The following is a 24,681-nucleotide window of genomic DNA, read 5'->3' on the forward strand; positions in this document are numbered from 1 at the left end:
AGAACTTCAACAGTACACAGACAATAATGTTAGTTATGTTAAGGAGATTTTGAGCTATAAAGACACATCTTGGTTCACGAGAGGCCAATTTACCTACATATCCTTTTTTTTTTTTTTTCTCCAAATTGGAAAGTCTAGCCTGTACAGCATGACCCAGTAAGGCTGCACTCTCATACCTGGCGTTCGCTGGTATCAAGGAAATGCTTCTGAGCTTCTGCGCCTGACTTATTTATTGTTGCATTCTGGCAGCCAACCCCTTTCCTCCTGGCAAAACTAGCTGCGTTTCATTAAAATTCAGTCTTTCTTGGTACCACCTCTGCTGGACGTTAGAGGGGACTGCTAGCAGTGGAGCTTTAGCAACCTAATTAAGAATGGATTTGGGTGGAAATTTTCTAAGTACTCTAAAATTACAGTCTGTAAAGTTTCTCTCCATGTTTACCCACTTCCTTGTGCCCTGGGCTCCCTGTTTCTCCCCAGCTCATCCCGCCATCACAGGAGCTGGGCCGAGTCTCCGTGGCTTTCCCGAGTTGGACACTGACATGACTCTGGCTTCGTATTTCAGGTGCAAGTCCTCTTCCGTCGTCCCGAGTCCCCGCTCCCAGGCCCCCTGGATGAGTGACGCCTTGGTCTGCCATGGAAGCTGGCCCTGCCCTGGCCTGGCTCCTGCTTCTGAGTCTGCTGGCTGATTGTCTGAAAGCTGCTCAGTCCCGAGACTTCACCGTCAAAGACATAATCTACCTCCACCCTTCAAGTAAGACTCCATTCTCTTCACTGCAGAAATGTCGCTCGACTCCCAATAAGATTTGCAAGTTGAAAAATGGCCGGCAGGAGGCAGCCTTCCGCTCAGGCGAAACCTGGTGATTTAATTGCAGGGGGGCGCGTATGCGACAGAAACATGCGTTGTGTTGTACCCTCCCCTTTTTACAGGGTGTTTGTATTTGAAGGTAAATTATTAGGCTTGTTTTCTCTGTTCCCTGTGCCCTCGGTCGCTCTGATTCTGAACAGCCTTCCCTCTGACTCTGCCAGCCCTCGGTCAGTTATCGAAGTCAACAGCCAAGTCCCGGGAGGAAGGTGTTTGTAAAAGATCAGGCCTTTATAAGCAAGATAATAGCTGGCCTTCCTGTCTGTGCATCTAATTCTCAGTTTCAGCATAATTGCCTTCCGCCACTTCCTATTCCCTGTCCCTTTCAGTTTCCTGTGTTTAAGAATTATCTTGGGAGTGTATAATGATGTGTGTCCCAGGTCCCTTCCCTGGAGTGTCTGACTGCATCTATCTGGGTGGTCCCCATGGATTTTTGCTTTCAGCAAGAATTTCAGGTGCTTCTGCTGTTGCTGATATTCTAAGGATCACACTTCGGGAAACACAGCAGCTTTCCTTCTCTACTGGTCACCATCTCTGTATTTATCTCATCTCTTTTACTTTTGCTTGACTCTCTGCTGGAATGCCCCTGAGCTGGGTATGTAGTGCGTGGGCTGACCTTTAGCATTCGCCCCGAGGTGCATTACCCTTTTGAAATGTTCTGTTTGCCAAACATTTTTGAGCCCTACTGTGTGTCAAGCATTGTGATCGGCGTGAAAAATGTAAAGGCAAATCAACCACAGTCCTTGCTTTTGAGGATCTTGTAATCTACAAGGTGGAGGAAGTCACCTGGACTCCTTCAATGCCACATGGTTAGAATATTTAACGTCTCCGTGTTCTGGTTGAATGAGAGGTGGTCCAAGGAGTGCACAGGGGCTTGGAGTCCACCTCACTTCGGGCTAGGACCTCCCTCAGCTGCTTCATAGCCTTCTGACTTGAAATAAGTTCCCTAACTTTGTGAAGATTAAATAAAAGAATGCATACAAAGCACTTAGCACTGTGAGCCATAGGAAATGCTTAATAAATGTTAGGGGAACCTTTAAAGTGTTGATTTCTACATTTCTAACATGGTTAAAATGATACATACCCTATAGCGCTGTTTTGTGGACTAGAAATAATATTTGTAAAATGCTAGGCACATACATAACAGGCAATCAGATGCCTGTTACTTATGATGTTGTGCTAATTGGCTCAGACAGTAAACTGAGGATGCTGAAGGTACATCACTAATTTTTTAAATCCAGATATACATTTAACCGGCAGCCAAAAGTTTCTTTAGACTTACTGCTGTTGTACGCTCTCACCAGTATAGGCTGGTGCCTACTGGTTAGTTTTATGGAAAGCTTATCTGGCTGCTTGTTTTTGCAGGGCAGTTTATTTTAGTAACATTCATGAAAAGAAGGTGCTTTGATAGTTTCTCTGTTTTCTAAGATTGCATTTTATTCTTTTCTCCAAAGAACCATGCTTTTTTATTACAGTTGGTGAACAAAAACCTAGGTTTCAGTCTCGTGGGTTTGATTGCCAGGACTTCCAGCTTCTGTGGAATTCTTTGTCCGCTTCAGTGACAGACTCAGAAGTCACTGGGCCTCAGAACAGACCCACGCCTGGCCTTCTCTGAGGCTGTGATTGTACACGCAGGGTGGAAAGGAAAATTAAGGGGGGTGGATTTAAGTGACCAAGAACAAAACAAACACACTCTGCTTGTGCCTCAGGGGTATGGTGGGTCAGTGCTGGCGTTGAGTGGACCTCTATTTGGAAAGTCCATTTCAGAATGGGATCTTTGAAGGATGAGCTCTGCCAGGCTGGAGGGGCAATCACCTGTGCTCTTTAGAAATTGATGGAAAAGTTCCATTCATGTGACCTATATTGATTAAATAGAGCCATGGCCTGGTTAAAGAGAGCTCACTATAAATATAGAATTGATGGAGTATTCTGATGTGATTTTGGAATATAGAGAAGGGTAGAAGCAGCTGTTTCTAAACTATGTTGTATGTAGATGATTCACCAGCAGGTCTGGGCTGAGTTCTCTTTCAGAGTCTCCATAACTGGTCACAAGGAATATAAGTTCTTGCAGGAATCAAGTTCCTGTCCATGGTTCCTACTTGGCCATAACTTTGTTTATTCTGACCACTTTAAAGCAGAGTTAACTTCACATTTCTCTGCACTAATTCAGAAGTTTTTGGTGTTGTTTGCTTGTTCTTACACTTTGATTTTTTAAACGGTCATGGTCGTCTGCCCTCGAGCAGCACCCGGTAGACTATGTTTAGATGAAGCGATCTCTCCACAAATAAGCAGGTTTCTGTAGAACATAGACCACAAAAAATATATGAAGGAAACATGGGATTATTTTGATTTTGAATTATTAATATAATCGCCTCACTTTGTAGATGGAGACACAAACAGCTTTCCTGAGGTCGGCGAGTGAGCCAGATTCCATTAATATTAGATACTGCTCAGAACCTGCCCAAGGAGAAACGCGGTGATGCTGGAGATGTGAGAAGATACACAAGTTTTCCACACCAGACAAACATAAACTCATTTCTCCTGGGCCCCGAACAGCCCTCAGAGATAACAAGTGGGATGAGATTGGAACCCGGGTTGGGAAAGTTCAGCCTCCCATGACTAATCTCCTTTGCTCTCTGGTTCCCTGATCTTTGAAGTTTCTAAGCCTTTAAAAGAAATAAACTTTATGGCTTTCAAACTTGAGGCACTGTCCTCAATAACATTCTTTTCTATCGTGTGTATGGGTTTTTTTTCTTTTTCAAGTGAAAAATGATGAATTTCTTCCTAGCCCATGATTAAAGTACCAAAGCCTAATAAAAACCTTCGAAGCAGGAGTTTGTATTAAGAGACATGAAGCTACTTACTTGGCTGTTAGACCTCATACAAGATAGCTGAATTTAACATCCTAAGTGACTTCAACATGTTCTTGGCCTCCTTTTCATTCTTTGTAATAGAAACCTTTCCTGGGAAGTTCAGTTTTCCTCTGGTTGCATATTCTGAGTCTTTCCTTAATTATGTGGACCAAAGAGCTATCTCTCTACAGGGGGCTTGTTTATGCCCAGATAGTGAGCCAATGAAGTTTTCCCATAATTCTACACCACGTTAAGTCTTAGGGAGTAAGGGGACTTTCTAGAAAGGTACCAGGAAATGCACTTCTACCAGAAATATGTTCATGGTATTAAAATTATACTGACAATATGTTGTTGCCTAGTGGACTGAGAAGATCAATTTATTAGATTTCTAGAAATTTTGTATTTGCATCCAGTTTCCAAAAACAATGGAAATTAATTTGGCAAGAATGAAAAAAAAGAAAGTTTGGATGCATTACACATCAGCATACAGTTCAAAACAAGATTCTCTTCTCACCACGGTTTTGGTAACTGAAGGCCTTTGTCCTGGCAAAAGTTCCAAGGGATGGAAACAAAGACGAAATCTTTTCCGATGCCTTACAAATGAATTATGGTCGGTTGAACCATGGCTGACCAGGAGAGTTAATGGACAGATTATATTACAGGAAGTAACTGGGCACTTTGGCTTTTCTTTTTTTCTTTACAATAACCTTCTCTTGAGGGACCAAGGACTTATGCCCTGAAATACTTATGCCCTGAAATACTAAGCTTGTTAACTCTGTGATCAAGAGCCAAATTAGATTCATTCGCAGCTGGGGCCACAACGATTTGAAACCCTACTTGCTCTGTAATGCTTTGAAGTAACAAAGAAGAAAACTGCACATCTCTTAGAAACCTCTTTCCATCCTTTTTAAAAAAAACTTCTTTATCAGATTCAGTATCAGTTAGCAAGTTACTGGAGATAGTTGTTCATCTGAAGACCTTGTTTATTAGCTAAATATTTCCAGAGGGGGGAATTTGACCATTACTTGGTATTGTGCTGTAATTATCGACTGAAAGCTGAGTCTGTTTTCAGAGATTTGTCACTGAAAAGGGTTTGATTATTCACTGATCAGTACTACCTGCCAAGGTGTAAATACAAGTTCCTATAAGCAAACATTAGACTGTCATTGTTGAGAATGCAACAGATATGAAGTTGTGGATTTAAAAATAAAACTCCCTGGAAAGTGATCATTTGGTTAATTGGCAATGATACATGCTGATAAACACATTCAGAGATAACAGAGCTTCATTTTGCTACCATAGTGTTTTGGCTCATATTCCTGTTTTAATTTTGACACACTTTGAGTTAATTTCAGAGTCCAGGCCTACTTGTATAAGAAATGGCAGTATTTAATTTAATATGTCACTAGTCTTTCAAAAGATAATTTTGAAGAGTCTATTAATCCAAATTTGGGAACACTACAACTTATTAGTGCTAGGCTTTCAATAAGTTTATTCTTGGAACAGCTGGATCGTCAATCTTCATTCAGAGTTCTTAATTTATCTCTTTGATGGGAAAGTTTCCAGGAATAGCTAATCCAACATTCCAGCTAAAAGTTTTACAGGCGTCAGTGACAGACAGATAAAATTGGATACTCTAGTGAATTAATCACACAAGCTGAAGTATTATGGTTGGCTTGCTGTCATAAACCTTGGTGAATATGATCGTTTTTTGAGAAATGCTGTTCTTTGACAAATTATTTACATCTTTTTTTCAAAATTCCTGCTTTAATAATTCTACTTCAAATCTTACAAACTATTTTAAAGCTCTTTTACACTTATTTATATATTAAATAATTTAAAGTGGATAGTGAAACTATTTTTAATGTATCCAATCAGGATAATTTCCTAAAATATTTTGTATGGTTTTTAATAATGGTATTTATAAAAATAATCTAATTAAAATGTCCATAAGAGTATTGAATGCCTTTGGAACATGAGGACCTATTTATTTAGTTAGTTAGTTAGTTATTTTGGTTGGGTGAAGCATAGGGGATCTTAGTTCCCCAACCAGGGATCATACCTGTGCCCCCTGCATTGGAAGCGTGGTGTCTTAACCACTGAACCACCAGAGAAATCCGAGAACCTATTTATTTTAAATTCTTCAGGCATGTACTTACCTAAACTAACTCGAGTATAACCCACCTATCTAGGCAGTGGGATGTGAAGACATAAAAATTTTCTATGTGTAGTTTTACAAAATAGTTGATTTCTGTTTATTATAATTACATGATAGAGCATGTTTAACCAGAGCGAGTTTTCCTCATTGGGAATGCAGTCGTTGGATGGCTATGCCTAGGCTGCTTTCCATCCCTCACTTTTAAGAGGATCCTTGCTCTCAGCATCATTCTGTTTATGAACTTGAGTCACCAGCCACTAGGAGGAACATAGAACTCTCAAATGGGCCCATTAAAATTTTCAGTTACCTGTCTTTTTTAGACAGTTTATGACTTTTGATCATGTTAGGTTATTGGGTATTGTCAGAGTCAGCTCTGTGAAATCTTACAAGCAAATGCGAGGATGGGCAGCTATTGTAAGCAAGGTGAAAATCAAAGTTATATCTGGCCCATAATTCTGGCCTTAAGCTGCTGCCTCCTCCTTCATTTATTTTTGATAACATACTTAATTGGTTCCATGTGGGCAAAGTAATTTACCCTGAGATGATTATTTCCGCCAGTGGGACATGCAGGCTCAGCCATCTGTGAGGGAGAACAGTTGGCTCCTGCAGATGAAGTGTTTGCATGTTTGCAGCTTTCAAAGAGGCCAGGTAGTTTTACAGATTAACACACACACACACACACACACACACACACACACACACACACACACAGGTTCTGTCTGTGAAAGGCGAAACTCTAAGCAACAAAGCAAGCAAATGATTAAAACTAAGCACCAAGTGAAAGTACATCAGGGAAAAGGACAGAGATGGCCTGGCCAGACGTTCCTTTTGGATCCTGGTCCTTAATTACCAAGGAGACCCTGGCATGCTGGGCACTCTCCAGAACCTGACTCCCATGGTTGCATCCCACCTGAACACAAATGCAAGGCAAAGAATACAAGTACCTGGAGGACAATCCCTTCAGAAGGCAGGAAGAGGCAGCTCAGGAGTGGGGAATGGAGGGGAAAGATAGGAGCAGCTTCCTGGAACATCCCCATGTGCCCTCAGCACTCTGCCCCAAGACATTGGCCATGGGCCCCCGGGGCCCCTTAGGAGGTTCACCTCTGCACAGGCAGCATGTATCTTAGCAATGAAGACTCTTAGCTGATATTTGCTATCCCCTGAGATTCTTAACCATATCAGGTCCAACCAGATAAAATTATAAGATTGAACCAAAGAAATTTTGTAGGTAAGAAATGATCAAGCATCATGATTGAACCTAATATTTACATTTATTTATACGATGATATGTCTACAGAAGTTGACACATAAAAGTAAATCATAGGAAATCCAGAGTGCCTTTTTTTAATTGACATTTTTATTGAGATTATTGTAGATTCATCAACAGTTGTAAGAAATAATATACAGAGATTCCATATGTACTCTACCCAGTTTCCCCCAATGGTAACATTTTTTTAAACTGTGGAATAATATCACAACCAGGTTATTGACACTGATACATTAGTCTACTGGTCTTATTCAGACTTCCCCCATTTTACCTGTGTTCATTTGTGTGTGATTGTGTGTGTGTGTATGTGTGTATTTAGTTCTACATAATTTTATCACATGTAGGTTTGTGTATCCATCACCAAATCTAGACACTAAACAGTTTCAATAGCACAAGGATTCCTCCTGTTGGCCTCACACCCATGTCCGTCTGAGTCTCCCCCCACTACCTGGCAACTGCAACCCCTGGCAACCCCTAATGCTTCCTCCATTTTTAAAATTTTCTCATTTAAAAAATGTCACACAAATGGAATCATACAGTATATAACCTTCTGGGATTGACTTCTTTCACTCAGGACAACTTCCTGGAAATTCATCCAGGTTGTTAAATGTATTAATAATTCATTTTTATTGCTGACTAGTGTTCCATGGTATAGATGTACCATGGTTTGTTTAACCTTCACCCATTGAAGGACATCTGGGTTGTTTCCAGTTTGGGGATGTTACAGATACAATTGCCATAAAAATTTGTGTACAGATTTTTGTGTGAATGTAGATTTTCATTTCTTCGGGATAAATGCCCAAGAGTGCAGCTGCAGAGTCATATGACAGTTGCATGTTTAGTTTTTTAAGAAATTGCCAGGCTATTTTGAGAATCCTTTTTAAAGAATAAAAGCGTCTCACTTCACCGTGCAGGATTCTGTGCTCAGTCTAAAAAATTAATCTTCTCTCTTGATTTTTTTTTGTAGCCACACCATATCCTGGTGGATTTAAGTGTTTCACCTGTGAAAAGGCAGCAGACAATTATGAGTGCAACCGATGGGCTCCAGACATCTACTGCCCTCGAGGTAAACTCTCAGTAGACACATTGGGCTGCCCAGAGCTGTCCATGAGTGAATGGCCTGCTGACTATGATGCATGTATAGAGAGAGGCATGCTTGCAATCTCAACCACTTCTCTTGTCTAAGGCTATTAGTAGATCTTTTATGCCACATCAGTACCTTATCATCAAACATTGTCAGAGACATAAACTGATCCATAGACTTGCCCCCTTTCTTATGAAGCATCGTTGGAGCTCCAAAAGAGGTGAGTGATACTTCTCACCCCCAGGCCCAACAAATGCCAGATAAGAAAAGAACAACCAGCCTGTAATCCACTCTTCGAAGCATTAGTCATTGCCTAGTAACTTCCTTTAAGTAAAAATATGTGTTGTTGTTCATATAAAGATCCCATTTATTACGTATCTTGCCAGAGGCTTCTATCCCGAGACTGCATGAAAGCTAGAATTCTCAATGTCATCATCGCACAAATAAAAACCCTGAGCTTTTTAAACTATTAAGTTCTCTTTGAGGGATGAGATGAATGCCCAATCAAAGCATGAAATTTTGACCCAAAGGCCCATTTCAAAATGAAGTAGATGCTTCATATTCATGTTCAGATCTCTTTTATCCTATTGAATAAAAAAGATGGTTATATTTGGATATGGAGTCACTGTTCATTGGCTCTTTTGTGTTTGAAGGAAAGTCGATTCATTTGATGGGGAGGTGATAGGATGGGATATTTTACTGACAAATGTTTGAGCATGTAGTTCGATGGGCTTCGCTGCTGATCTAATTCAGTTGTTAAGATGACTGAACACACCAACACCAACCTGTTATTTTTCAATGTAACGCAAGAGCCCTTCTACTCACCCCAGCAGAAGGCACTCTGTTTCCCCTGGAGGACTGGACATCAGGCGAGCGTGGAAACTGCAGTGAAGGACAGGTGTCAGCTACCTAATCCGGTGCTATTTATTTAACCCATGAGTCTCCACCCAGACTGCCCAGGAGAAATACCTGTGGGTCTTTTCAAAACCACCTGGACCTGCGTCCTGCCTAGACCAGTGGTTCTCAAACTTCGGCATGACCATCATTCCCTGGAGGGCTTATTTAAATACAGATCTCTGCCCCTAGCTTGGCCTTCCCCCTTCTTCCTATAGGTCTGAGATGGGGCCTGAGAATTTGCATTTCTAAAGCACTCCACAGTGATGCAGATACTGCTGGTCCGGAGACCAGGCATTAAGAACCACAGCTCTAGACCAACTGAGCCTACATCTCTGAGGTTAGGGCCCTGCACCAGTGTGTTTAAACAGCCCAGGTGATTCTAATGAACAGTCAGGGACAGAAACCACTGGGAGCTCCTCTCCCCACTCATAGAAAGCAAAATGCACTGTTGTCATTTCTAGGTTCTTCTTATTTACTTTGAGGAGTAGAGATGTTGGTAGGGTCCCAAAAGACCACACAGAAGAGAAGAACATGGAGACACTGATGATCGGCTTATTCACAAGCTCGGTGTCCAGCCATCCAGGTAATCAAAGAGAAGTTCCGTCCGCGTTGCTTTCTGCAGTCACGCACTCACTCCGGAATCAGCGGTGTTTTCTACCATTACCACTACAGGGTGAACGTTTGGGCGGGTTGCTGACGGACTTGATTAAACCACTGCTTCTCAAACTTGGCAGCACATTGAAATCACAGGTGAAAACACGGATGCCTGGGCCCATTCCCAGAGATTCATATTTAAATGGTATGGGTGCCGCCAGGCATTTGAATTTTTGAAAGCTCCCCGGCTGGTTCGAATATTCAGCAAAATTTGAGAACCACTGTAAACAGTGATTCTGGACAAAAACAGGATAATCTGCTTGTGTAGCCAATAACCTTTGGGCTGGTTCCTGCTAGGACAAAGCTGGCAGGTGAGCTATTGAAGCTGTTGCCACTGGTTAGAGCTACTGTACAGGAAACGTGACGGCGCTTTTCTCAGTATTGCCCTGGCAGAGATGATACAAAGGAAAAGGAGGTTTTGTGAACTGGTGCTCTCTTGGGCCTTGGGCTGTATTTCACAGAGGCCCAGTTCAGTCTGAAGGTGTACAAGTCTACCTCTGTCACAAGGGGAAAACAGAGACCATGACACTCTGCTGGAATTCTTCTCTGGAAATGAGGAAGTTCCATCTTGATGTGTTCTTTCGAGGTCAAAATCTATCCTTCTAAAGTACAGACACCTGAAAGTATCTCAGGTCTTTACACAATTTCTCCTTCTCCCCTTTTTTTCTCCCCTTTTTAATCTTTTTGTCCTGAAATTTATAGGAATAAATGGGAAGTGATGCCTTGAGATTCTTGACATAGAACCACCATGCCAAACCCTTTGGGGGATTATGCAGTGAACGATAGGAATCAAGTTTCTTCTTTCAAGGAGCTGGCAGTTTCGCTGGGAGATAAGATCTGAACATATCAAATGTCAGAAATAGCAGGACAAAGGCATGTGCCAGAGGAAACGTGGCATTAAATGCTTGGGAAGTTAAGGGAAGAATTGCAGCTTGGGGGGTGAGGTGGCCAGTGACAGCATCCCGGGCTGGGGAGATGGCAGCAGCCCAACAGGTGGGCAGGGCGGGTGGGCGAGCGAGGGGGGCACGTCTTCCAGGAAGTCACTCGGAGCAGAGGCATGGAGTGTACCCATGTGGGCTCAGTGGACCGGGGAGACCTGAAATGGGTGTAGCAGAATATGCTGGGGAATAATAGGAGCAGGACAGGGGAGCCAGGCTGTTTTTGTGGGGCCTTGAACATCAGGTAAGGAGTGAGGACTAGCGCTGTAGACTGAGAAGAGAGAAGTCCTTCTTGTCCAGCCACGTTTGCCATGAACCATCAACATTTCCTCTGGGTTCTCTCCAGATTTTTTTAACAATGAAAATAATGCTATTATTATTAGATTAAACTATAAAATGTGTCTACTGAAAACTACGGAGTAAGCCTACATTTTTTTTTTTCTGTTTATTATTAGTTTGAAGCAGCCGTAGGACTACCAACAGGCTTGGTAAGGGCAGCTCAGTAACTGCTGTGGAAAGACGTCCTTACTTTCTGGGACGTTCCTCATTTTCCGTTGGTTTATTTTGTGATCTACTTAATGAGGTTTTAGTTATCACATGATGTGAAAACAACTGGTTGAAAGTGAAAAAAACCATTTCGTGTAAATATCTCTGTGGAATAAGCTTGCATCCCAAATTGCTTAGGAGATTGATTGAATTTCAAGTTCCCTGTCACTCTGACTTTTGAAACGTGTGTTATGTAAGTACTTCCTCCTCCATTACGTTGTTATTGACTTTGGCACCTACAGATTCATGGGACCGTACTCCCTCCTGGAAGTGAGAATTTAAGATGCCCCCCAATAATGGACTGCCATTGTTCACCTCCTCAACTTCCATTTAGTCTTTGGCCCCTTCCTTTGCAATAACCTTAATTTCATCAACTGCTTATTATAAATCAATGCAATTTTCTTGCCGCTGTGAACCAGAATGGTAAAGGATCTTGAAATCATATTCTATGAGGGACCAGTTGAAGGAATTGTTGAAGGCAAATAAGAGTTGAATGTCCCGTGTTCAGGTCCACATGGTTTTGCCTGTGACTTTTCTCTGTGTTGAGAGATTAAAAGCTCCTTGAGACAGGGACTGTCTGTTTATTAAGAGTCTGTAGAATTACATGTCAAGTCAAAAACATGCAGTTTTTTAAAAGGCTTGTTCTGTGGAGGATACCTAAGCCGCTAAGGATTTTATGTTCCTGCTTAATTATGAAGTGCAGATGCCTCCCTCAAAGGCAAAATCTTCACTGGAAATTATTGCTGATATAAAGTCAGACCAAGAGAAATCTTGAGATAGAGGGACGTGTATCCTTTTAGTTCCAGCTTCTATGCTGTTCACTGTTTTTCTGTGAAAGTAAAGAAAAATCTGAGCATGTCCCTTGGTGGCTCTTTCTATATTTGTTATGTGGTATAAGCAGGGAATATAAATGTGATCCCCAGTTCAACTGAAGACAAGCCCCGCGGTTACAGATTTTCAGGAAAGACTTCTTTATGTCGACTTTTTTCAGCCCAAGCCCAGGCTGAGACAGACAACGTTTTCATTGACTTTACTTAAGGGTGGATTTTTTTTCTCTTTTAGGCAATGTTACACATAGGATATAGCCCTTCAGGGTTTCTGCCATTATACAGGGGTCTCTACACTACCTCTACACCCCATGAGGACCCAAGGCCTTGCATCTTCTTATCATTTATCTATTAACCTTCCCCTCTCCCACCAGGGTAAAGAATTCAGTACCTTCCTCAGTGTTGGCCCCTGGGATTTCCCTTACTTTCTGGAGAGTTCATTTGTACATTTACAAAAGGTATTGGTTGTACGTTATCCAACACTTCTGCCTGCTATGTAATGAGGTAGTGTTCAGGTAACCTATCTTGTCATATTGCTAAATGGAAATCTTAGACTTCCTCCTTTTTTATAAAGCAAAAATTTTTAAATTAAAGTTTAACATACATTCTGGAAAGTCCACAGATCATAAGTGCACAGCTTGTTGAATTTCCCCAGCATGAACATGCAGTGTATCTGCCACTCATGTTAAGTCGTAGAACCCCAGAAGGCCACTGGGGTCCACCAGGCTTTACACCCCACCTCCCAAAGGTAATGCAACTGTGACTGCCATGCAGATTTATATAAATGGAACCACCCAGAATGTCCTCCTTTCTTTGCCACATTCTATATGTCAAATTTATAAGTGTTTTTTTGAGTAGCAAAGTCATTCTTTCCCCGGAAGTACAACAGATCATTTTATGAATATACTAAAATCCATCCATTCCACTGTTGATAGGCATTTGGATTGCTTCCATGCACAGCAGTCTTGTACATGTCTTTTCGTGCACAGATATATGCATTTCTGCCAGGTCTATCCCAAGTCCCACACCCCGGACAGGCGGTACTCATGCTTTACCTTTACCGGATTTTTTTTTTTTTGCGATACGCGGGCCTCTCACTGCTGTGGCCTCTCCCGTTGCGAAGCACAGGCTCCGGACGCGCAGGCTCAGAGGCCATGGCTCACGGGCCCAGCCGCTCCGCGGCGTGTGGGATCCTCCCAGACCGGGACACAAACCTGTGTCCCCTGCATCGGCAGGCGGACTCTCACTGCGTCACCAGGGAAGCCCCCTTTACTGGATTTTGCCTAACAGTTTCTAGAGTTGCTCTACCAACTTGCAGTCTCCCCAGCAGTGCCTGAGAGTGCTGGTTGCTGCACAAGCTTGCCAACACGTAGTATGGACAGAAGCAATAAAAGCTAGAAGTAGATGGAACGATGCTTTTAAAGCACTGAATGTATATAACTGCCAACGTAGAATTCTATACCGAGCCGGTCAGCTCCCCTCCTCCTCCACACTTCCCTTGTCTCCTGGCTCCCCTGCTCACTCTGCATTCCTGTTTGTGACTCCCAATTCCCTCTAGACCAACAAAGGTTCTGCTTAGCTTCTCGGCCCCTCAGCAGGGCTTTCTGCCTGTCTTCTCAGCCTCTTCATGTGTGCAACTTCTGAATCAGCAAGTGCCTCGAGGGCAGAACAGGTACAGGGTGTTGGGCTCAGCTTACTGTGTTGCTGGTTTTGCTGGTATCTTGTTCTTCAAATCCTATCTGCCTTGGTAGCTCACCTATGCTTTCATAAGATTTTTGTTGCTATTTTCATTTTATCCTACCACTTCTTTGTTCTTCTCAAGTGGCATTGGAATTCTCAGAATCACTCTTCAGTTAGAAATTTTCCAGCAACTTTTTAAAACAAAAGTTCTTCTGTCAGCCTAAGCAAGATTTTTTTTTGTACCCTGAGAGCATCTGACCTACTCTAATTCAGTGTTTTTGTCTAAGTATTTTCTGTTAACACAGTTGCCTCAGATAGGAAGCATCCATTTGATGCTTTTGCCTGTTGCTTTGATTTTAACTACTGTCCACCGTAAAGTCCTGTTTATCCTCACTAGCTTTGCATCCTTTTCTAGCCACCTCCTTGGCCTTTGTCTGGAAATAAAAACATTGCTTTCTGAGTTTCAGTGATTGGCTTTAAAAGAGAGATTCCTCAAGTGAGCCTGTCACCTGTCCTTAAGAGCTGTGGATGGTGTTGTTAAAAAAGAGAGAAGTATCTGTTTGGTGGTTTCTTCAAGAGTTGCTGACTGCAGGGTAAAGGGGAGCAGTTATGAGTCAATCTGGTTGATAAGTATTTATTTTTAATTTCTGCCTTGAGAAATTTCTTACTTGGGAAAGAAAAGAAAAAACTAGGAACTACTAGTCACTCAGTATTATGGGAGATTCGTCCATTTTGTTAGATCTACTTCTAGGCCGTTCATTCTCATTGCTGTGTGAGTATATGCCATAACTTATTTATTTATTCTACCATTGGGCATTTTTGTAGTTTCCAAGGGTTTTTTTTTTTGTATAAAGAATTCTTCTATGAACATTCTAGTACTTATCATTTTTGTTGGATATATATGTAAGGGTGGAATTGCTGATTCCTAGAATATGCATAGGTTTAGATTGAGTAGATCCTGGCAAATAATTTTCCAAAGCAGTTATACTGTGTGAAAGTTGCACAACTGATTGAAATATAGTATTATTTCACTTTCAAATTTGAAGACATCACTCAAACTACAGAAATGGAAGAGGTGTTATAGATATCATAGAACTAAGTTAAAATGTTTTAATTTGGTTCAATCTTGAGTTGTAGAAGTCAGGTACATGTATTCTTCCCACCCATCCATCTCTATTCTTAATACATTAAGCACCTGCTGTATTGTGCAAGGTCCTGTGCTGTATTTGGGGAGGGGGCGTGGCAGGGAAATGCAGACATGAACAAGAATGTACTTTATTCTCAAGAAGATTATAATCTTGAACAGTAGATCTTAACTGGGAGTGATTTTGCCCCTCAGGGGACATTTACGAATATGTGGAAACATTTTTGGTTGCCACAGTTGGGGCTGCTACTGGCATCTAGTGAGAAGAGGCCACAGATCCTGCTAAATATCCTACATTGTACAGGTCAGTCCCTCAAAACAGAACTAGCTAACTCAAAGTGTCAGAAGTGCTGAGGATTTTTGGAAAGACAGAGCAGATGTATTTTTCTATTCTTCCTTCTAAGTACAACTAAATTCCTGAATATTATAAATATGAAAAAAAAGAAAAAGGCTTTGAAAGATGGAGAGAAAAAGGCAGACTAGCTAAGGACCTCAAGACCCAAGGAGGTGAGTTCTCTGGGTTTTCTTTTTGTCCCATATTTTCCAGACTTGGAGATGAAGAAGCTGGGAACCTGGAAATGCCACAAGTACCAAAAAAATAAATTCCAGCGAGAGTTAGTCCTCCGTAGCCAAAGGACCAAGAAGCGGGTAGCCCAGAAAGACAGAAATCTTCTAGATAATAATCACTCTACTCCAGCCAAATACCACAGAAAAAAAAATTATAGGTCCCTCCCCCCAAGCTAACAAAGTCTTACACTTCCAAACTTAACAGGCTGTGATGAGACACACCAACCTCTCCTGAGATGCTGTCAGAAAAAAAAGTGAATAGGAGAGACTTTTATCCCCCCTAGGTGGTAATGAGGCCTCCCCCATGGTGTCAGTAGAGACTATGTCTGGTGCCTGGACTTCTACCCTCATCCAGCAATAATGACATTGTTCTCCCCCTCCCTGTTGGGGTTGTGTCAGAGGAGGCCTAGTGGAGAGTCAGGACTCCACTAGTGCCCAGTGGTAATGAGGCCACACACACACATCAGTAGAGTGGCATCAGTTGAGGCCATGTGGGGATCATTAACAAGGCACTCCTACCACTCTCAGCCAGCAAGGTATCATAGGAGACCTAGTGAGGAGCTGGAAATCCCACTTCCACCCAGAAATAATTAAGAGAGCCCTCTCAGCTGTGAAAGGAGACAGAGTAGGGAACCTGGACTTGACTGCTACCTAGCAGTAATGAGGCAGGAGCCCCCCTTCCCCTACTGGGACTGTGTCAGAGGACGTTAGCTAAAACAGAAGGTTTAAATAAGATCCAGATGACTATACTACCCAAAGCAATCTACAGATTCAGTTCAATCCCTATCAAACTACCAATGGCATTTTTCACAGAACTAGAACAAAAAATTTCACAATTTGTTTGGAAACACAAAAGACCCCGAATAGCCAAAGCAATCTGGAGAAAGAAAAACAGAGCTGGAGGAATCAGACTCCCTGACTTCAGACTATAAGACAAAGCTACAGTAATCAAGACAGTATGGTACTGGCACAAAAACAGAAATATAGGTAAATGGAACAGGATAGAAAGCCCAGAGATAAACCCATGCAAATATGGTCCCCTATCTTTGATAAAGGAGGCAAGAATATACAATGGAGAAAGACAGCCTCTTCAATAAGTGGTGCTGGGAAAACTGGACAGCTACATGTAAAAGAATGATACTAGAATACTCCCTAACACCGTACACAAAAATAAACTCAATATGGATTAAAGACCTAAATGTAAGCTCAGACACTATAAAACTCTTAGAGGAAAACATAGGCAGAACACTCTATGACATAAATCACAGCAAGATCCTTTTTGACCCACCTCCTAGAGAAATGGAAATAAAAACAAAAATAAACAAATGGGACCTAATGAAACTTAACAGCTTTTGCACAGCAAGGGAAACCTAAACAAGACGAAAAGACAACCCTCAGAATGGGAGAAAATATTTGCAAATGAAGCAACTGACAAAGGATTAATCTCCAAAATTTACAAGCAGCTCATGCAACTCAATATCAAAAAAAAAAAAACAACCCAATCCAAAAATGGGCAGAAGACCTAAATAGACATTTCTCCAAAGAAGATATACAGATTGCCAACAGACACATGAAAGGATGCTCAACATCACTAATCATTAGAGAAATGCAAATCAAAACTACAATGAGGTATCACCTCACACGGGTCAGAATGGCCATCATCAAAAGGTCTACAAACGATAAATGCTATAGAGGGTGTGGAGAAAAGGGAAACCTCTTGCACTGTTGGTGGGAATGTAAATTGATACAGCCACTGTGGAGAACAGTTTGGAGGTTCCTTAAAATGCTAAAAACAGAGCTACCATATGACCCAGCAATCCCACTACTGGGCATATACCCTGAGAAAAACATAATTCAAAAAGAGTCATGTACCACAATGTTCATTGCAACACTATTTACAATAGCCAGGACATGGAAGCAACCTAAGTGTCTATCGACAGATGAATGGATGAAGAAGATGTGGCACATATATACAATGGCATATTACTCAGCCATAAAAAGGAATCAAATTGAGTTATTTGTAGTGAGGTGGATGGACCTAGAGACTGTTATACAGAGTGAAGTAAGTCAGAAACAGAAAAACAAATACCATATGCTAACACATATACATGGAATCTAAAAAAAAAAATGTTCTGAAGAACCTAGAGGCAGGACAGGAATGAAAACACAGACATAGAGAATGGACTTGAGGACATGGGGAAGGGGAAGGGGAAGGGTAAGCTGGGATGAAGTGAGAGAGTGGCATGGACATATATACACTACCAAATGTAAAATAGGTAGCTAATGGGAAGCAGCCTCATAGCCCAGGGAGATCAGCTTGGTGCTCTGTGACCAACTAGAGGGGTGGGATAGGGAGGGTAGGAGGGAGTCACAAGAGGGAGGGGATATGGGGATATATGTATACATATAACTGATTCACTTTGTTATACAGCAGAAACTAACACAACAATGTAAAGCAATTATACTCCAATAAAGATGTTAAAACAAAAAAAAAATCCAGAATGTCATCACATAATACCAAAATGTCCAGGTTTCAATAAAAAAATCACTTGTTGTACCAGGAAGATCTCAAACAGAATAAAAAATGACAATTAATAGATACCAACAATGAGAAAGCTATAAAGATGTTAGAATTACCTAACAAAGATTTAAAGCAACCATAATAAAAATGTTTCAATGAATAATTACAAACAAACTTGAAACATATGAGAAATAAAGTCTAAGCAAGGAAATAGAAAATATAAAGAAGAACCAGATGGAAAGTTCAGAACTGTAAATACTGTAACTGAAGTTAACACTGAGTGGATGGGTTCAACAGTAGAGTGGAAGAGAGAGGAAAGAATCAGTGAACTGGAAGGTAGAACAATAGAAATTACCACATCTGAACACCAGAGAGAAAATAGATTAAAAAATTTAAACAAAAACAAAAACAGAGCCTCAGTGATCTGTGGGAGTATAACAAAAGATTTAACACTGTGTCACTGGAGTCTCAGAAGAACAGAAAAAGTGCAGAGCTGAAAAAAGTACTCAAAGAAATTATGGATTAAACCTTCTAAATTTGGTAAAAGATGAAATCCTGCAGATTCAAGAAGGTGGGTGAACCCCAAAGAGGATAAAACTAAAGAAATCTACACAAAGACACACAGACACAGAAAGGAAATGATGAAAGAAGGAAACTTGGAACAGCAGAAAGGAAGAAAAAGCATGGTAAGCAAAACTATGTCTTTGACAATACAATATGACTGTCTTTTTTCTCTTGAGTTTTCTAAATTATGTTTGATGGTTGAAGCAAAAATTGTAATGCTAATGTGGTTCTAAATGTATGTAGGGGATTACTGAAGACAATTATATTACAAACAAGAGAGGGTAATAAGACATGAACAGAGGTGAGATTGCTATACTTCACTCGAACTGATAAAATGATGCCAGCAGACTGTGATAAGTTATGCATATAATTTAATACCTGAGCAACCATGAAAAAAACACACACACACACAAAAACTATACAAAGATATACACCCCAAAACACTATAGATAACACAAAATGGAATTCTAGAAAATGTTCAAGTAACCCACAGGAATGCCAGAAAAAGAAAATAGACAAAAAACAAACAACCCAAAATAGAACAAACAGAAAATAAAAACTTAAATGGCAGAATTAAGTGCTACATATAAATAATCACATTAAATGTAAAAGTAAAAGGAATGGATTGGCAGAATGTACTAAAACACATGACCCAACTATATGCTATCTGCAAGAAACTCTGTGTGTGTGTGTGTGTGAATTTCATAAAAATTGTATTCTCCAATAGTTGATTAAGCTCTCTTACCCAGTTCTGATTTTGGTTGAATGCCAGTGAGTCTCACAGTAAAAGACTTTTGTTTCACAGCCTCTGGGAATTCCATGCAGTTGTGGAATATGAGATTTAGAGGCTGAAAGTAAACTGGTAGAAATTCAAATCCATCTTTTATCTTTTAGATAAAAGTCTTTGAAATCCTTTTAGTGTGAAGTTATCAGCAGGCTTGATTCTCATATAACCTCATTACTAACCCAAGGATTATTCAAAATGCATGGCAAGCAGGGCTCTGGGGCTGAAACTCAGTTTTTATCAATCCTACCACCAGTGACAAGCCACATGTGGTCCACCTAGTTCTGCTTGGGAAATTCTGCCTGCTTGCCCCGTCCTCTCACCCTGCCTTGGAGATCACAATACAAGTTCAAGGCTTTTGTAAGTTATCCACTAAAGAAAGCTGCTCAACCTTGAGCATTTCCAAAACTTATTGAACCACAGAACCCTTTTCCACGTTAACATTTCACAACTCACCTTGGGGTTTTGCAAGGTAAGAACGGATATTTTCAAGTGATTGATGCTTCAGATCTGAGGTCTTTACTGCTGCAAGTAATGGGGTATTCTCAATATTTCTTTGTTGTATGTATTGGACTTGGTGAAGTGTAAGAAAAAATTCTTATCCAGTCTCATCACTGATCACCATTTTCGCCCCGGAATGGCGAGAATTGGCTTACTAGGTATTGGGCTTTTGCATATCGTCTTGAAAAAAAAAAAAAAAAAAACAGGTTCATCAATTGTTTCTACTTTCACATAATGGAATAAGCTTCCAGTTCATAAATTAAAAGAGAGTTTGTTATGGACATAAAAGTATGAACAAAAAGTGGTTATATCATGTTCACCAATTGTTATTTTAAGGCCTATCCTTAAAACAAGATAATTCAATACTTGAGGGACAAACCTAATTTCCAAAACTGAAACCATTAAATGATTTACTTATTCCATAAATGTATGATCTTATCTGCTCAGATTTACACTCGGAGCAATAAAACCTCTGGCAGCTGCTCCAGCTGTGGGAAGAGGAGACAAGAGATAAGAACGTTCCTGTATTTATTGCTTTCTTGAATGTCTGAAGTGGGAGTGGGGTTAAGAAAGGCGTCCCTAGCATGGCCATTAACATCCAAGTCTGATACTAAAGAAGTAAACCAGTCCTCTTTGAAAGATGTGGTAAAGCTTTTAGGGTACTGGCCTCCATTTGTTAAACCCGCTAAAGTCTTAAAAAAATAAATAAATAAATCATGCCATCTCCTCTTCATCAGAAAAACAACCACTCCAATTTTGAAATATTTTTGAGCTTTGGGAGAATCATTGCCAGGTGCAAAACTTTCAGGTTTTCTTGTGAGCTCATAGGGTGACCTTACTTTTACCCCATTCCAAAGAGCCCCCAGGATCTTGAGCAAGCTAGGGACTGCCCTGACCTGATCCCAAGTGATGAAATTCTGGTCGGGGGGCAGTGTGGAGACAGCTTTTGGGGGAGGGCATTGACACAGACTCAGTTCAGGTACACATACCAATGTTGGGCAAGTCTTCGCCCTTAGCGAGACTCAGGCCACTCAGGTTCTGTCGGGTGGGGATGTCTAGGAAGAATATTAAAACCGCTGATTTTCATGACTCCCAAGGTGTGTCTGTGTGGTCTGTATTAGCTCATTCTCAGGGCCAAAAATTCCTGAGCTTTCTTCTCTTGATGTTAGTACTTTGGTGAGGGGAATTTTTATTGCCTAATAAATAATATTATAGAAGGTCATAATTCCATTTTAGCCACTAAATATCCAAAATGTATAAAGCATGAAAAGTTCAGCCCAAGATATGGATGAAAAACAGCTCAATGACATTTCTTAAGAATTATTCTTTTTTTTCTTTTCAATCTAAAAGTGGAGCAGGAACTTTCTCCTAGATCCCAGACTTAGAAAGCAGAATACCACCTGGAGGCCTTAAAGAATTACACTGACAAAGCCATTTTTCTTTAAATTGCAAGTTAAAAAATTCTCCATAGAATTTTGGAAGAAATCTCAAGTTTTCAGACTCCTAAGCTTAGAGGGACTCTAGAAACTCACTTCATGGTCTTCGTCTGCCTTTTTGGAAAGATACTGAAATCACGCTGGGGAGAGATGGTGAGACTCCTCAATCTGGAATACCTTTATTTTTGGGTTAGTTTTCTCCTGTCATGAATTGTAGGATCCAGCTATGCTCATAGGCAAGAAGTTCTCTTTTGGATAAAGTCATTTTCTCCAGATACAATGAATCTATATTTAATCATTCTGTCTTACTTGGAAATAGCTGTTTCCCAGTCGTGTGTGTGAGCACACACACACACTTGGACACACACACACACACACACACACACCAGTCTCCCCTATAGTCTTTTCTCTCTTTGAAGATCTTTGTTACCTGCCTCACTTTTTTTCTTTTAACCTTGTGTTCTTTGAATGTTTTCACCCCTTCATCTTCCTGAAAATTACTATGACTCTCTCATCCTCAATCATTGCTCCAAACCTCTCCTCCCCTAAAAATAAAAATCAACACAGTGGCAAAATTTGTTGGAAGGCAAAGAGTAATACCACTGGGTTTTTGGTTTATGGAGATTTTATGGGAAGAGAGACCAGTATTCTTCAGAAAGCCTCCTTTCTACCACGGTGAAGTGGATCTCTCCAAGGAGATCTTTGGGACCAGATATCAACTTAACACAGTATATGTTCCGGATGCTGTTAGATCCTAGTGTCCACACTCCTGTTTCCCTTTCAAGCAGGTTGGGCTAACATTTCCCGTCTCAATTAAAACATAGTTTCTCTGTTGACAGAGACTAGATACTGCTACACTCAGCACACCATGGAAGTCACAGGAAACAGCATCTCTGTCACCAAGCGCTGCGTTCCGCTGGAAGACTGCTTGTCCACTGGCTGCAGAGACTCCGAGCATGAAGGCCACAAGGTCTGGCAACAAAGCATGTGACAGGACAGTATAGTCAGCCTTCCTCCTCTCCAGACGCCCACCAGGGTTCATGAGCCAATCCTTACTCCCCGACGTAGGCTGGCTTTTGACTGTCTTTATACCGTTATGACAAGATGCTTCCTTTCCTGTTGCCACTAAAAGAATAAAAATTTATACTAGGGCACAGGATAACTGGTATAAATTATGTAACCACAAGACCAAGAGGGTATTGAAATTACTGTAAGCCCTTTCTTCACTCAGAAGAAAGTAATAAAGTTACCAAAAGGGACAGGAGCAAGGGGCCAGTTATGCCCTCATGGTAGAGCATTGCAGATGTGCTAACAGTTCAGTCAGCTGAAGATGGCCAAGGCAATTTAGCTTTGATAACTTTCTGTAAAGTGGGGTTCATATCTTTATTGGGATGCTGATTTGGAGAGGGTATCCATTGGCTCCTGAGTCATTTGAGCAGGTGACAAGAGGACCATCTCCTTGTGGGATGCCTCCCTCTGGTGCCTGGTCAGAAGCACTCAGTGTAAAACAAACTTAGAAGGCAGTCTTGCCTTCTATGGAGAAGGAGAATATAGAGACTCAGAGAAAGGCAGCCTGACTCATGGCTGGAGTGGGAGATGCTCCTGACTCTCTCGCCCGTCGTTCCAAGCTGGCTGTACCTGTGATCTTGTATATCAGCCCTCTTGACCTTTATTTGGAGGCTGCCCACTTCTCCCCATCAGGCTGCCTTCCTGGTGGTTGGGGGCAACTCCCACTCTTACTGTTAGTAGGGGCTTCTTTCTCTTAAGAAGACACCCAATTTTCAAGTAACTTGTCAAAAACACAACGAATTAATTTTTTTTCAGTTTTATTGAGAAATAATTGTCATACATAATAAGTGAAATATGAAAGGTAATCCCAAGGGTCTTACTTGACCTCCCCCCTCCCCCAAGCTAAGCTTGGCTCTCAGGTTATAGTGGCTACTTTAGCAAAGTGGAAGATATAGATCAGAGAAGTGATGTCATGTGCTCAGATGATACAGCTAGTGACAGGGACAGAATCCAAAGTCACTTCTGACCTCTAGTTTCTCTCCTCAACATTATAATGTCATCTTAGCCCATGTCAACTGTGACCAAACTCAGACCTCTGCAGGATAATGACTGTATAGGATATTAAGCATCATAGAGTTTTTAGAACATTACTGTGCATATGAATCACTTGGGGATCTTGTTCAAATGCAGATTCTAAATTGCTCAGTTTGGTGGAAGTTTTGAGATTCTGCATTTCTAATAACTTCCCAGTTGAAGCTGAAGGTACTGTACTTTGTGTAGCCAAGGCCTAAAATAATTTCTGTCTATAATCCTTTTGGGTTTATTTTTTCTTATGATGCACGAGGAAAGCAGTATAAAGCAGGAGTAATTGCGTAAATGAAAACCCTTCAAACTTTAACTCACCCACTGGAATGGAGCTAATTATGCAGACAATTCTAATGAAAGTAAATACTTAAGTTTAAATTCACTGCGTTGTAGCCACTTCACTTTCACTGTGAAAACTTGGCAAATGAACATTTACCATGAGAGTGTCTCTGAGAGAGGTAAGTATTACAATTCCCATTTCATAGATGGAAGAGCTGAGACCTAGGAAGACTGTAAAACTGTGTAATAACCACATGGTAGGATGTCAAAAACAGAATGCACATTCCTAGAATTTAGTCTGGGGGATGGGGGTTTATTGTGATAAACCAGGTGAAATTTCATCCCACCCCCTTAAATGCAAGGTTGGTGTCTCCTTTGTAAAACAGGTAACTCTCATTTGAGTCTTGCTGTGAGGGAGACAATTCCTTCAAAAATCTCTGGCCCCCTCCCAGACCTGCCAGCTTCTCATCACCCTTCTTTTTCTCTTCCTTTCTTTCAGGTCTGCACTTCCTGTTGTGAAGGAAATATCTGTAACTTGCCGCTCCCCCGAAATGAAAGTGACGCCACATTTACCACAACGTCACCCATAAATCAGACAAATGGGCACCGAGGCTGCATGTCAGTGATAGTGTCCTGCTTGTGGGTGTGGTTGGGACTCACATTATAGCAGCTCAAAAGCACCATGTGTCGTAGCGATCCATGGGGACTTTGAAGGTCCATAGTCATGCATGAGGCATTGGCCTGACAGTAGTCACACGTGTGAAACCATAACACTCACGGATGTCTTCACGGCCAAGCACTTCCACTTACCACGGGGAGCAAGCATTGCTCCAATGTAGTCATTTCAAGTCCAAGACCTCATCAAAGCAGCCTGCCCCCCAAACCGTCCCTGGATTCTATACCATAAACCTTTGTTTCCCCTCCAAAAAAAGCTCAGCATTTACTGAGATTTGGGGCTTTTAGTTTGGAATACATGCACGAGCCACAGGAGGTCCTGCCGCCCTCTGAGATGTTAGGCATAGGTTA

The 24,681-nt window shown here is 41.2% G+C and overlaps 1 protein-coding gene across 1 annotated transcript; it reads left to right on the top strand.

Annotated features, from left to right (window-relative positions):
- Positions 1–633: 633 nt before the first annotated feature.
- On the top strand, positions 634–24,442 carry LYPD6 (LY6/PLAUR domain containing 6; the record flags this gene model as incomplete). Its single annotated transcript, XM_082630842.1, has 4 exons — positions 634–751; positions 8,107–8,205; positions 22,122–22,252; positions 24,155–24,442. The coding sequence occupies 4 exons, from the start codon at positions 634–636 to the stop codon at positions 24,320–24,322; spliced, it is 516 nt and encodes a 171-aa protein (XP_082486968.1). The 3' UTR covers positions 24,323–24,442.
- Positions 24,443–24,681: the final 239 nt, after the last annotated feature.

Source organism: Mesoplodon mirus (genome assembly GCF_964341445.2).
Source record: "Mesoplodon mirus genome assembly, chromosome: 8".
NCBI lineage: Eukaryota > Metazoa > Chordata > Mammalia > Artiodactyla > Ziphiidae > Mesoplodon > Mesoplodon mirus.